This window comes from Megascapheus bottae, chromosome 11, assembly GCF_031878675.1.
Source record: "Megascapheus bottae isolate mThoBot1 chromosome 11, mThoBot2.hap1, whole genome shotgun sequence".
Taxonomy (NCBI): Eukaryota; Metazoa; Chordata; class Mammalia; order Rodentia; family Geomyidae; genus Megascapheus; species Megascapheus bottae.
This window is the reverse complement of record NC_143519.1, coordinates 52,328,253-52,342,624: the sequence shown is the minus strand read 5'-3', so window position 1 is coordinate 52,342,624 and position 14,372 is coordinate 52,328,253. Positions and strand designations below refer to the sequence as shown.

The window sequence follows — 14,372 nt, the reverse complement described above, 5'->3', positions numbered from 1 at the left end:
TGTAAAATATTTGTAAAATGCTGCCAGCTTTGTCAGGTTTAGAAAATTTATAGCACATTTTTGGCACATAATCTATTCTGAATAAATGTCTATAAAGATGTACATATTAAAAAATTGTATGTTTTAATGGCCCTGTGTATTATTACATTGATGCAAGACAGACAGTAAGTTAACTAAATCCCTTCCATCAATCTGTATGGCTCAGGTACAGATCTGTTCCCTAAAAGCCTGTTATGTTTTAATCCAATTATACTGAAAGCCTTCAAAATTTATCAAGAAACACGGAGACTTGGGGTTGCTATGGGGTGTGTGTGTGTGTGTGTGTGTGTGTGTGTTTAACAGAGAGAGAGAAAGAGAGAGAGAGAGAGAGAGAGAGAGAGAGAGAGAGAGAGAGAGAGAGAGAGAGACCGTCTTTAACTGAGACACTTTATTTCATTGCAGAAGGAAAACAAAAAAGAGCCTTGAAATATTTTAAGGCTTATAAAGTTGAAAGCATCTCTGACAAGTTGTGAGAGTTGTTTTCTTACTTTTACTGCTGCAGCGTGAACTAATAACCTCAGGGAGGCTCAACCTTCATGAGGCTTTAAAACTGGAAGCCTGAAGCTCCAGGCCACGGCATGTAAAAAGAGTTGCTAGGAGCCTTGACAGGAGATTAGGATGAGGACAGGGCTGGGAAGTAGTGAGGGAGTCCATGGTGAAGAGCCAGGGAGCCAAACCTGCTGAGGGGAGGAGCTGGGGAAAGCTGAATGTCTGGCAAAGCTGCCATTGTGAAGGAGGGAGAAGGAGGTGGATTATTCAGCAAGAGATGAGTCTCCCTCAGAGAATCAAACAGGCACTGCTCCTATAGAAATCCAACCATCTTCTCCTTATTAGCACTCAGGCTGTTCAACAGAGGTTGTGCCAAGCACAGGCTGAGGAGATTGGTCAAGGGAAAGTTTCTTCCTTCCAGGGTCAGTCAGACCCTTTCAGATCCTGTTGTTGCAAACAGGACCTGGCAAACTCTGCCCTATTAGGTCAGACTGGCAATTCTCAGATAAGTGGATATCCAACCATCCCTTGACACAAAACTTTCTATTTGAATTCCACAGGAATGTTCCCTTGATGTATTTAGTCTCTCTCTCTCTCTCTCTCTCTCTCTCTCTCTCTCTCTCTCTCTCTCTCTCTCTCTCTCTCTCTCTCCTCCCTCCCTCCCTCCCTTCCTCCCTCCCTCCCTCCCCACCCTCCTCTCCTCCAGATGATTTCAAGTCTCCTTACTATTAATGGCATTTTCATCATGGAATTATGATTCATTGAGTACTTTTTGTTGTCAGTTGTGGGACTTGAATTTTGGGTCTGGATGCTGGCCCTGAGCTCTTCAGCTCAAGGCTACTGCCCTACCCTTTGAACCTCAGTGCCACTTCTGGTTTTTCTAGTGGTTAATTGGAGATAAGAATCTCCTGGACTTTAGTGCCCAGGCTAGCTTTGAACCAAGATCCTCAGTTCTCAGCCTCCTGAGTAGCTAGGATTACAGGTGTGAGCCACCGTGCCAGGCTCATTGAGTATTTTTTACTTAACATTTATGGAGCTCTTTTGTGATCAGATACCACACTTGGGAATGCCCTCCACTGGTGTAAACTGATGTGGTTTCAGTACCAACTGAGTCATGACTGGACCACTTTGTGATTATGAGACCATGAGCAAATGATTTCACCAAACTGGGTCCCAGTTTACTCATTTGCAAAATGTCTTAATAATGCATGTGATAGGTGCTAGTCAGGGGGTGAAAAAGGTTATAGGTATACATGCTTGGCCCTGGGTCACTTGGCTTATAACCCTTTCTTCCTGTCTTTTCTTTTTTATTTTTTTATTTAAGTCGTTGTACATAGGGGGTTTCAATTCCACATATCAAGTTATGGACACCATACATCTTGATAAACTTTCTGTGTGTGTGTGTGTGTGTGTGTGTGTGTGTGTGTATTCTAGTATTGGGGCTAAACGCGAGGCTTGGGTGCTGTCCCTTAGCTTTTTCACTTAAGGTTAGTGCTCTACCATTTGAGCCACAACCCGGCTTCTGGCCTTTTGGTGGTTACTGGAGATAAGGGTCTGATAGACTTTCCTGCCCATCCTGACTTGGCCCTGCTATCCTCAGTTCTCAGCCTCTTAAGTAGCTAGGATTACAAGTGTGAGCCACTGGCTCCCTTCTCTTCGAACTAGCTCCTCCTATACCTCCAAAGAGTTTTGCCCATTCTGTCCCTGTTTCACAACCTCAGAGCAAGAAGTGACATGCCCCTTTCCTAGGACACATTCTTTCGGTTTCATCTTGCTCCTCCTTCCCATTTCCACTAGCTTCTTGTCCTGAGACCACCAAGATTCTTTTGTCAGAGAAAGAAAAAAACCTTCCCTACACATGCTTCCTCATAGCATTTGCACTGTTTTATAACAGAAAAAGCCATACAAACTGGGGTGGCTTTAAGCGATGTTAGATACGTAATGCTGGGTCTTTAGACACACCCCCACTATGCCTACTCAAGACAGAATGCTCATATTTGTCAGATTTCCAACATCATTTTAGGCTTTGTTAAATGCTTAGATACTCTTTCAAAGAATACTTAGATTCCCAAGGGTGGTCGTTTGATGTGAATGCAATGACCTGATTTTCATCCACCACTTTTTTCCATATGTTTTTATTGTTGTTAATAGAAGGGTTACATTATATTCACCAGATAGAAGGTGCATTACTTCACATACATTGATACCCTTTCTCATGTCTTGGTCCCCATTTCCCTCCCCCAACTGCTGCCCCTCATCTTGTTTTTCCCCCTTCCCTATCCAATTTCAAATAACCAAATAAGCATATATACAATATATCAGATAACAAGGTAAAATACTGTAACAATATGAGATAACCAAGGGACAGCAAAAGACATGAGAGATAACACAGTACAGTAAGGGCAACAATCACTCATTATATGGCTTTTGTTTCTATATCCTGGAGGTCCTTTCATTTAGCATCATACTATATGGCCTTATGTCTCTAGATTTTGTTCTATTGTAAATCTCTGCTAGGAGAGCCCAAGGTTTCTACTGACTATGACAAATGAGGGAAACCATTGAGCATGTGTTCCTTTGAGTCTGGCTTACTTCACTTAATATGATTTTTTCTAAGTCTTTCCATTTCCTTACAAATTCATCCACCACTTTTTTTTAAAAAAGGCATTTTATATATACCAAAATAATTTGTTTCAGTATACCCTATCTCCAGTAATCCACTCTATTAACTTTACTAACTTTTCTGTAAGGCCCTAATGCTTTTAGTTTTCCTTCTTTCCTTCTTTCTTTCCTTTTCTTCCTCCTTCCCCTCCTTCTCCTCCATCTCTCTTTCTCTGCTCCTTTTAGTGTTTTTGAGGTGGTATGTTATTAAGTTTCCCAGGTTGGCCTTGAACTCACAATCCTCCACCCTCCACTCCTCATCCTGGGATTACAATCTTGTACTACCCCCCACCTGACTTTTTTTTGTATGGGAGCATACAAACCTTTTTCTTTGTGATTATCATCCAACTTCCCTCTTCCATATACATACTGGGAGCACATACTGGGAAAGTGAATGACAGAAGTCCTTCTTAGAACACATTGCTTGATCCCTATTTGAGACTAGCATTTAATCCCCCGGACCTTTTTGTTATTCCTTACAGTTAATTTTTCCTGTCCTTGTCCCAACACAAATTAATTCTTCCCTGGAGATAAACGGGTGAACTCATTTCTTGGCAGCCAGACCTTGTAGCTTTCCAATGGGACACACCACTTTCTCTCCACCATTAAAGATCAGGCGGAATCCCACATCACTGAAGAAGTCTACTTTGATTGTTCCCATGGGGAAATGTCTGCTCTCCACTCTGTGGTCCCCAGCTGAGTGATAGGCTGAGCTGCCTAGTGACAATTCTCTCATTATGGTGACTGATGTCATTCTGTCACAGGGTGTGTTCATAGTCTTTCTTAGCTATAGCCTGCAGGGTTCCAGTGGACACACATCATTTCTTGGATCCACACCTTACTACACCTGCCAGAAGCTGGACATGGTAGGCACTATATCTCTCCTTATCATCCCAACCTCAGTTGGTTGGTCTTCTCTTCATTTCTGACTCTTTCTTTAACCTATAATGCACTGTGTATTATGGGAAAATCTTCTTCTATCCATTTGGTGTTCAGATGGGTGTTAATGATTTCCTCTTCTACCCATTACTCCAACAGTGTCACAAATTGAATAACCTCTGGGTATGGATCACTGAGCTGATTGGCTGTGTTAAAGATGACAGAATGTTAGCCCAGCACAGGTGGCTCAGATCTACAATCCTAGCTACTCCAGAAGATGAGATCATGGTTGGAAGCCAGCTCCAGCAGGAAAATTTGTGAGCCTCTAACCTCACTAAACTACTTAAAAAGCCAGAAGTAGAGCTGTGGCTCAAGGGGTAGAATGCTAGCCTTAGCAAAAAAGAAGTTCAGGGACAGCATCTGAGCCCTGAGTTTAAGCTCCAGGACTGGCACCAAAAAAGGGAAAAAATGATTATAGAACATGGAGAAGATGGATAAATATACATAGGCAAATGAATGGAATGATAGGTAATAGAGTGATCGATGGATAGGTAGAGATAGTGACTATAATAATTTAATTCCAAAAAAATACCAGTAGTGCAAATCAATAGAAAGAAAAAGCAATGTCAGTATAGTAGGACATGAGTACGATACTATGACCCAGAAGATGAAGGCAGAAGAACCATGATTTCAAAACCAGCTTGGCCTGCCCAACAAGATCCTGTCTCAGAAACCATAGAGAACAGGTTAACCATGGCCCATGCCTATAATTCTAGCTACTCAGAAGGCTGAGATCTGAGGATCACAGTTCAAGCAAAAAGGAAAGTTTGTGAGATCTTCTCCCCAATTAACTACCAAAAAAAGCTGGAAGTAGAGCTGTGGGTCCATGGTAGAATGCTAACCTTGTGCAAAAACAAAACAAAAAAACCTAAGGAATAATGCTCGGGCCCTGAGTTCAAAGCCCAGGAGAAACACACACACACACACACACACACACACACACATGAGAGAAAGAGAGAGAGAGAGAGAGAGAGAGAGAGAGAGAGAGAGAGAGAGAGAGAGAGAGAGAGAGAGAGAGACAGAAACAGAGACAGAGACGGAGACGGAGAAAGAGAAAGACATAGAGACAGAGAGAGAGACAGAGACAGAGAGACAGAGAGCAGATCCAAGAAGACAAAAGAAAGAAAAACATCCAGGGTTTACAGAGTTTATGTTTAATTGCAGAAACACATTGGAAAACATCATTCTTTAAGGCAAAGGAGACATGGGGCCAACGTTTCCCCTGCCTCCTAGCAGTCCTGAGGGACTTCCATCTGGCCCAAAGGCCATACATAGCCCATAAATAATGTTTGAAACATCACAATGGCATGGCAGACAAAGGGCCCCAACCCTGTCACTGTAATGACTGGCCCCTTACAGACATATGGTCAACATTCACTGAATAAGTTTACTACATCCAAAGCAAGAGCAACTCCCCCTCCCCCTCCCCCTCACCCCTCCCCCTGCAGAGAGACAGCTCTTGCAAAGAGAGGGAGTACATCATGTTTGGAAAGCCACAGGTTTGTTTTCCTGGATAGAAATAAGAAATTATATGCTAAATGATGGAGAGGAAAAAGGGAAAGAAAACAAGGAATCACATTGGAAGCCTTGCCAGGATTTTAGTTTTAACAAACTCTTATTCCATTCCAGTTACTGATGAAGCCTCTATTCTGTGGCAAGGCACTATGCCAACACCTAGGGAAGGAGCTATGGATTCTGGGGGATTCCGTAGTGAACAAAATCAGTCTCTGCCCTCAAGCATCCTGGAGTCCTTTTACCCTGTGATATACAGACATATATTTAAGGCCCCGGCCATCATTATTCCAACAGTATATAATACAGGTGAACAATTTATCCAGCCTGAAGCATAGATGGTTCCAGCAGCAAGCAGATAACTCCAGTAAAACAACGGGCAACATGGAATATGTCACAATAACAGACAATTTGGAGGCAGCAAGGAGGACTTAAAATTTGAGGAAGAAGTTTCTGCTCAAACAATTGTCTGGGGTTTTCAAATAGCCAGTTGCATAGCTATAGAGCAAACCCCAGATTATTTACAGACTTCAGCCCAGATCTTCCAATTACCTTGGCTTCTACATCGAATGATAAACTAGAGTAGTGTGAAAAAACAGACACTAACTTTGTTTTGATTGGCCAGATTAAATTTTTTTCCTTTTCTTTAAAAAAAAAATTCAGTGCCAGTATTGAGGCTTGAATTTTAGGGCTTGAACACTGTTCCTTAGCTTTTTCATGCAAGGCTACTGCTCTGTCACTTGAGCCACAGGTCTATATCCAGCTTTTTTGGTGATTAACTGGAGTTTCAGACTTTCCTGCCCAGGCTAGTTTTGAATGTCAGTCCTCAGCTCTTAGGCTCTTAAGTAGCTAGGATTATAGATATGAGCCACTGGTGCCAGGTGACTTAAAAATATGTATGTATGTATGTATGTATGTATGTATGTATGTATGAAATATATACATACATACATACATACATACATACATACATACATACATATGTTGTTGGAGCCAAGGCAGAAAGTAAACTTTATTCAAAACCTGAACCAGATTACACAGAACAAATTATTGGTGAAGCGCATTAGGAAAGGAATCTGACCTCACCACCATGCCTCCAACAGCTGTGTGAGAAAATACCTTGGCGTCTATTTGACATCTTCCGAATTCTAAGATCATGGCCTGAGAGAAGATTTCGGCCTCATTTTTATGCATCTCATATTTTCTTTCTTTCCTTCTTTCTTTTTCCCTCATATCTGTAGGATGATGCCCTCCCCGAAAATGAACATCAGCTGTCAGTAGCTGGAAAGATAAAGAAGCATTTCAACACAGGCCCGAAGCCGAACAGCACAGCAGCTGGAGTTTCTGTCATAGCAGTAAGCATCTGAAATATCTACCTCTAACTTTCTGAAAGCAGCCCACCTAAGGGACAGGCGTTACGCAGGAAATTCCACTCAGAGACAGCAGAGCAGGTCATTTCTTTAGACAGCTTCCCATTAATGAAAGAGAGGAAGTCCAGGGCTTTTACATCCATGTGAATGTGTTTGCAGCCTATTTCCCTGGGTATCCCATCATTATCTGACACCTCCAGGGTATCTTGCAATATATATTAATTTCATGGTTTTGTTTTAAAACAAAAACTTCCCTCACACTGGACTCTGCCAATGCAAACTTTTTGGCTTGCTGAAAAAGAATTCAGTGTCTTTGGTGGGGCGGCAGAGGGGGCAGCAACCATAGAAAGGAAGCAAAGCTGAGACAGACAGTATAGCAGGGAGAAGTTGGAACACTAAGATCTTTATAGTAGACTTAAATGAAAGGCAGAACCTAGGAAAAGTCTTCTACCACATGATTTTTAGTGGGATTGAATTGCTGTGAACACCCAATGAAGCCACAATGTCTCGCTCCTTAGAAATTTCTGTTAAAGTTGAAAGTCTTTTATTTTAACATTCATCATTTTATTGATGATGCTGCACAAGGATTTTTTTTGTTGTTTCTGTTCTATACATACAGGCATATAGTACGTGCAATTTGATAGTTGCTCTAGGCAAAGATTAAATTGGCCCAAGAAACAAAGGAAGCTCATATGTCTTTGGTGTCATATTCTAGAGTAAATATATTCAAGTCCCAGATTACTTGAGGTTTTTTTAAAAAATAATTTCCTCTTTTTCTTGAGTATGTAAATTCAAACAGCATATTTAATGTGAAAACCACTTGGGCTATTTTTCCTTTCTGAACAAAGAGCTGGAGACACTCTGATGTTGAAAATGTAGAAATTATTCATGCTTCTCAGCCATTCCTTCTGCTCATAGGCAGTACAGCATGTTTAACTCTTTCTCTGGATATTTCTATTTTCTTTCTTCTTTTTATTTTTTCTTTCTTGTTTGACTTTGCTAGAGCTACTAATAACACAAAAGATTAATAAGTGATCTATTTGGCATAGCCAGTTCCCAATCTCAGCAACTAAGTATTTAAGATGGCCTTCCAAAATTTGCAGATGGTACAAATGCATACAAATGCTGTTGTACTCTTTGCTTCATGTTTCTTACTAGTGAAGTTGCAGATGTGTGGGTAACTGGCACGTAAATGCAGGTGTTCCTCAGTTCTGCTGAGGTTTAAAATTCTTAAGTTGGTCTTGTCCTCTCTTTACTCTTTCCACAAAGAACTTAATCCATAGCCGGTTAGAGTTTTTGGCTAGCCACTGCTACTCAATCCCTTTCCCAAGTAACAGTCTCAGTGAGAGGCTCAACCGAACCAACTCATATATAGTCTTCTTTTTTTCACCATTGCTCATTGATGAGACAAAGTCTTTTCCAAAACGTTTGGTTTCAGTGGTTCATAATTTTCTTTTGAAATAGGTTGCCAGCATGCATGTCTATGAAAAGAACTGCTTTTTCTGCTCTCACTCAGGGCTTAGTGCTGCTCTGCAAAGTATCATTATGTGTTTGCTTTTCTTTTCTTTTTCCTGGTCTTTTCTTTTCATGAGTCTTTGCTTCAGTTTGCCTTGGTTGCTTACTAATGGCTTGTTCACAGTATTGTGGGAGCTCTGTCATGGGTAGGGACAGGAGTTTCAGGGTGACTTTCCAGCTGATGGACACTGCACATTGAGGAGGGGGGGAAGTGTTAGTTTTATGAAACCTGTCTAAACTTTGAAATGTCACCTTGGCGTGTTTATGAACACTTCATCTAAATAATCTCCCTCTAATATTTGAAGATCCAAAAGTCTACCGACTTTGTTTTCCTCCCAACCATCATGATTGGACCATTCGGAATGCAATTTCAAATGCAGATTTCTCAGTTTGTCACTGACATGTTTTGTATGGAGCGTACACGTGTTAATTATCAATGAACTGTGAGGTGGCCTGTGTAATGCTGAGTTACACATTGGTTGCAGGCTTGTTGGCTGTGCCTTATCCACTACAGACTTAAAAAAATAATTATCAAGTCAGATTCATATTAATTTTAGAGAAATAGATATGTAAAAGTGCCTAAATAGCTCTGAAGCACAGTTCACTATGCTGCTTAATACTTCAACTATGAAAGAGAGCATGAAAATCAATTCCTCGGGCTGTTTTAGGAGAAACTGACCTGCCATCTTATGAGCATTTGTACACTCTCTCCCACGATGTTTTCTCCCAGAAGCATCTCTACTTTCAACAAGAACCCAAGGGAGGTCAGCAGCAGTCTCTGAGTGGGCTAGAAAGTAGAAGAGAGTCTGTTTGGCTATTTTATTTATTTATTCATTTATTTTGTCCGTCGTGGGACTTGAACTCTGGGCCTGAGTGCTGTCCCTGAACTCTTCAGTTCAAGGCTACTGCCCTACCCCTTGAGACACAGAACCACTTCCAGTTTTCTGGAGGTTAATTGGAGATAAGAACCTCACAGACGTTTTAGTGCCTGGGCTGGCTTTGACCCGCAATCCGCAGATCTCAGCCTCCTGAGTAGTAGCCCATAGGCATGAGCTACTGCACCCAGCTGGCTGCTTTATTACTTTCAGAATAGTATGTCATTTTTATTCTATTCTTAATATGCAAACATCAGACACTGGGGGGGGTCTATCAAAAGATGAAAGTAGCCCTGGAATTAAATTATATTCATTCAACTATCAAATGTGACAGCCCAATAATGAGATTCTGTTGTGAGACAGCGTGTATAAGTGGGAGGTAGAAAAAAATATATTCTATAAACGCTGTATTCTATAAAGGACATTCGACCATTTCATAATTATTCAAAAAATGCTATAGTCTATAAAGGTCATTCGACCATTTCATAATTCTATACATTTATTGATTTAATTATATTATGAAAAGTTGGGTAATTAGTAAAGCATACTATCAGTTCTATTCGATAGTGTAGATAAATGGATCTTGGTAGCATTTTCTTTCAGACACATTTTTTTCATGCTCACATCTGCTCTTCCTAGACTCTATAGTGTACTGAATTTTATTTTAAACTCCTTCTGCTACAGGAGTGATTTTTTTACATTTACATATGCCCTTGATACTCTGTTTAAAAGCTACTAAATCGTAAGCCAGGCCATCAGTGGTTTACTCCTGTTATCCTAGCAACTTGGGTTCCTGAGAGCTGAAGACTTCAGATTTGAAGTCAGGCAGCCCACCTAAGAAAGTTTGTGACATTCTGATCTCCAATTAGCCGCCAAAAAAAGCAGAAGTGGACTTGTGGCTTAAGTGGGAGAGCACTAGCCTTGAGCACAAAAGTTTAGGAACAGCACCTAGACCCTGAGTTCAGCACACACATACACAAACCCACAATGCTATTAGATTGCAATATCAGATACTTTGTTTCTTTTCAGGAAATTGACAATTAAATAATTAGTTTTCACATAGTACTTCTCTCTTTAGTTACATACCTAGTTGCATGCTACAGATAAAAGAGGCTGAGAACAGAATTTTTTCCTTAAAATGACAAAAGGAGAAAAAAACACTGCTGTAACAAATAGACTATTCACAGGTGTAACTCATGACACAAGCAGAGTTTATCATGCATATATGGTTCTGAACCATAGCGTGGTTTTTTGTTCATATTGTCATTTGTTTCTTCTCACTGCTCTCTCACACCCAACATTAATACAAACCAAAGGAAGGACACATGATAACTTCATAGGAAGGCTGCACACAGTCCTTGAGTTGGCCAGGAGGGTAATTACCAGCTGGGGGTTGTGAGGGATCACAGGGAATTTCTGAAAGGAGGAAAGGTGTTCTGACCTTGGGTCAAGCTGTGTGATTAAGTGAAAGCCCACTGCTGTCCATGGAATGGCAACATTTTGCCTCTTGCAAAAATCCCATTGTCCCTCTGCTAGCTTTCCTAGTAGTTAGGAGATTTAAAAGAAAACAAAAAATGCAGGGAGAAGGGTAAGGGAAACAAAAGGTTATTAAAATGCAATTTATAGACATAAAATGGAATTAGAGATGACATTTTAACGGTGGACTTTGTGAGAGCTGAGGGAGGAGAGGGAGGTCTTATTAGATTTGCTCAGCTTGATGGAGAACTGATGACTAAGATGTCAGTTCCGATTTATTTTTCTCCATTTAGGACTGTTTATTATTTTAACCAATAATTTTCCTAATGCTTTAAAGTTCTTCTTTTGCATTTTGCTCATGCAAATAAGAGCATTTCAGTCTAATTGAACAAATCCATACTAATCAGTGTGCATCTAATTGTGAGACTGGCAATCAGTTCTGGAAATACCTCCAGCCCTGTTATATGGCATCTGGCCTGTAGATGGCGAGAGAGAACCAGTTACTATATAGCTTTCTTTGTGGACTAAAATAGCTGCATAACCAGGTTGCTGAGAGCAAGCATGCTTCGATGTTTTTCTGTAACTAAACTAAAAATATATATTTAAAACGATAAAAAAAATTCCACATTGCTCTCCAGAAATACTGAGATACCCTAGTCGCTAATCAGAACACCAAATCCTTCAAGCACTTTTTCTTTCTTCTTCTTCTCTTTTTTTTTCTTTTCTAGTTTAAATGCTTAGTGCCTAGGCATGTTTTGAAATGCCTTTGTGAATTTAGAAGTAGAAACTGTCAAGAGCATCAAACCAAAGCGACACTGAAAGAGCTCATGAGCCTCTTTCTGAAGAAAGGCGTACAAGTTGCTTCTTACATGGTCAGAACAGGTGGAATGGGCAAACGGCATGATTACTGTTTCTCTAGGTTTATTCCCAAGTAGCCAATAGTGAGTGAACATCTTTTTCGAGGATGAACAACTTGGAGAAATTACCCTGTCTTCTATTTATTTTACCTTTTGTTAAATCATAAGCTCTTAATTATACACATGCATTTTAATATACAGTGAAAACCTCATTTTATTTTCCTTAGTTGCACAGAGAAAATGAACTGATGGTTTTATATGATACCTCTTTAGTTCAGAAGTGGAACCAGAATTCATCTCTAAGGGTAGTTCTGCTTTTAAAGATCAGCTCTTAAAGAAAGAAATCCAAATTGCTGTCATTTGTGGACTTATAAAATTTAATTCTCTCTTGTATTGAATAGTTATGAAAGCCTTGAATGTAAGCCTTGTGGGGTATCATGGGAGATGGGGAGGTGGGGTTCTAGCCTGCTTTCTCTTAGGTGGCTAAAGCAGATTTCAGAACTCTATTCGACTGAAAGCATTTTCCATACTCTAGCCTATGAAGAGGTGTTTTTTATCTTTTGAAATCGAGAGGGCCTTATTAAATGTGCATTCAAGGAAAAAAAAAAACCTGTTTGACAAACTAGGTCTGTTCTAACAAATTGGCCTCCGAGATATGCAGGAAGGAAGATTAGTGTCATTTCTCGCCTTTGTATTTTCAATGTGCAGATTTACGCTATTAGCTAGTTGCCCTGCAGAAGAGAGAGACACCGTCACTCTCTCTACTTACATAGTTAATGACAAACAACTTGGTCTGGAGTCTTAATCCTTTAGCACAATGTTGATCCACTGAGTTGCCCCATTTCTCTCTGCTCAGCTGGACCACGGGTTTACCATCAAGAGATCAGGGTCTTTGGACTACTACCAACAACCAGGAATGTATTGGATAAGGTATGAGATGGTGCAGCTCAACAGTCAGTGTTTCCATGGCAACGTGCTGGCAGTCTCCATTAACCAGTTCCTTCAGTGGATAAACATGCTTTTGATTTGTTACCCAGTCCATATGCTGCTTTATCAGTTTCGTTTTAATCTTGATTGAGATGCCACACCCCCTCATTCCTTTTTTTCACCCATTATTCACACTGACATTTGCCAGCTTTCTTTCCATTGCACATGCTCAATATCAATTTTCCTTATGGTTAAAAGGACAGTATATTTCGTGCTGATGCCAAAGCCTTTACCTGATGTTGCTAATTCAAACAATGATTTGCAGTGCTTTTCTGTCCCTGGATACATGGAAGAACAATAGCACCATAGTATACGTTCTATAGAAGCATATACTGTCATTTTAAAGTCATCAGCCTTGACCTTCTTAGATGGATGAAACAATGCATTTACACATTAGTGGTAGCAGCGCCTCCAAGTGCAGTGGGCTAATAGAATGCATTGTGTGTGTTGGTAAGCTTGTGTTTTCAAAGTATCCACCTTTTTGTTTTGTTTTTGTTTTCTTGTTTCCTCCCCCTGCCCCACCCCCAGAAATCCCTCTATGTACCAGCTATTGCATGAATTGACTTTTCAATATTTTGTAAACTGTCAGATTATTTAGTTGGCTTCTGCTCCAGCAAAAGGATCTATGGGAGATGATGATGATTTTTTTCCTTTTCTTTTCAAGCTGGTTATGAATTCTGTACCATCAGTTTCTATTTCAGTCAATGACTCTGGCATTTCCTGCGAGGGGCATTGTGCATGTCTCTGTCTCTTTAAAATTATCCACAAGCAGGATGGTTTGAGAAATGAAGCCTTAACAGTTCTAGGGGACTTCTCTTCTCCATCATAATGTCTCTGAATTGGTTTCCAGGTAAAGCTCCCTGTCTTAGTGTTTGCTAAGAAAAAATTCACCAATTTTGGCCATTTATTTTTCTCAAATGATGGAGTCAATCAACAGTGATTCACTGTCAAGTACTGTCTCTTAGATTAGACTAAGTTTTTTAAAAGAAAAATACATAGATATATGTGTATATACATACACAGTGTATATATATATATTATTTTAGCCCCTAATTATTGTTGCTTTATTCTTTCTATTATGACATACCAAAAATCATACTTAGAACAGCACAAAAAGGCTCACTCTGGCAAATGTTCAAAATATACCAGGATCATTTCCAAATTTGCTTGAAGCAAGAAAATACCCAGGTCTCACAAAGTAAATACCCAAGTCTTACTAAGAAAATACACATCTCACTAATATTTGGGATCATTTATCCAGAGAAGGTTATTTGTATTTTGAGGGTTGATATGCCTGTCAAAGTGCGCATTCAAATTTTAATGTACCTAAGTAAATGACTTTAATGGACGTAGAAAAAACTTCGTTTTATTTTTTTCAACCATTTTTGGCATGGGAGGGAGCTGGAGGTGGAGGGCGATTAATCCTAATTTGCCTCTGTGCAGTCTCTGCCTTTTGCCTTAACATGGAAGATGACCCTCCCATCCTTTACATGTTTATAAAGAAAGATAATACACAGGCAGAAACAGTGCACATCCACGAATGTGAACATTTGTTCACAGACTGCACACATCCCGTTTAAGCAGTCTTTAGACTAGGCTCAAAATATTCTAAGCATACCCCAAAAACCTTCCGGGGCTTTTCTAGGACAGTC

General features: G+C 40.1%; 1 protein-coding gene across 3 annotated transcripts in view; it reads left to right on the top strand.

Moving 5' to 3' along the window:
* The window catches only part of Dclk1 (doublecortin like kinase 1), a 330,559-nt gene that overhangs the window by 300,681 nt on the left and 15,506 nt on the right, over window positions 1–14,372 (top strand). The window contains exons 16-17 of one of the 3 annotated variants that reach the window (XM_090342260.1): window positions 6,882–6,995; window positions 12,590–12,663. In XM_090342260.1, coding sequence (XP_090198386.1) covers window positions 6,882–6,995; window positions 12,590–12,663 — 188 coding nt within the window. Of the gene's footprint in view, window positions 1–6,881; window positions 6,996–12,589; window positions 12,812–14,372 lie in introns of those variants that run through there. The other 2 variants (XM_090342261.1, XM_090342259.1) reach the window with 2 other exon arrangements.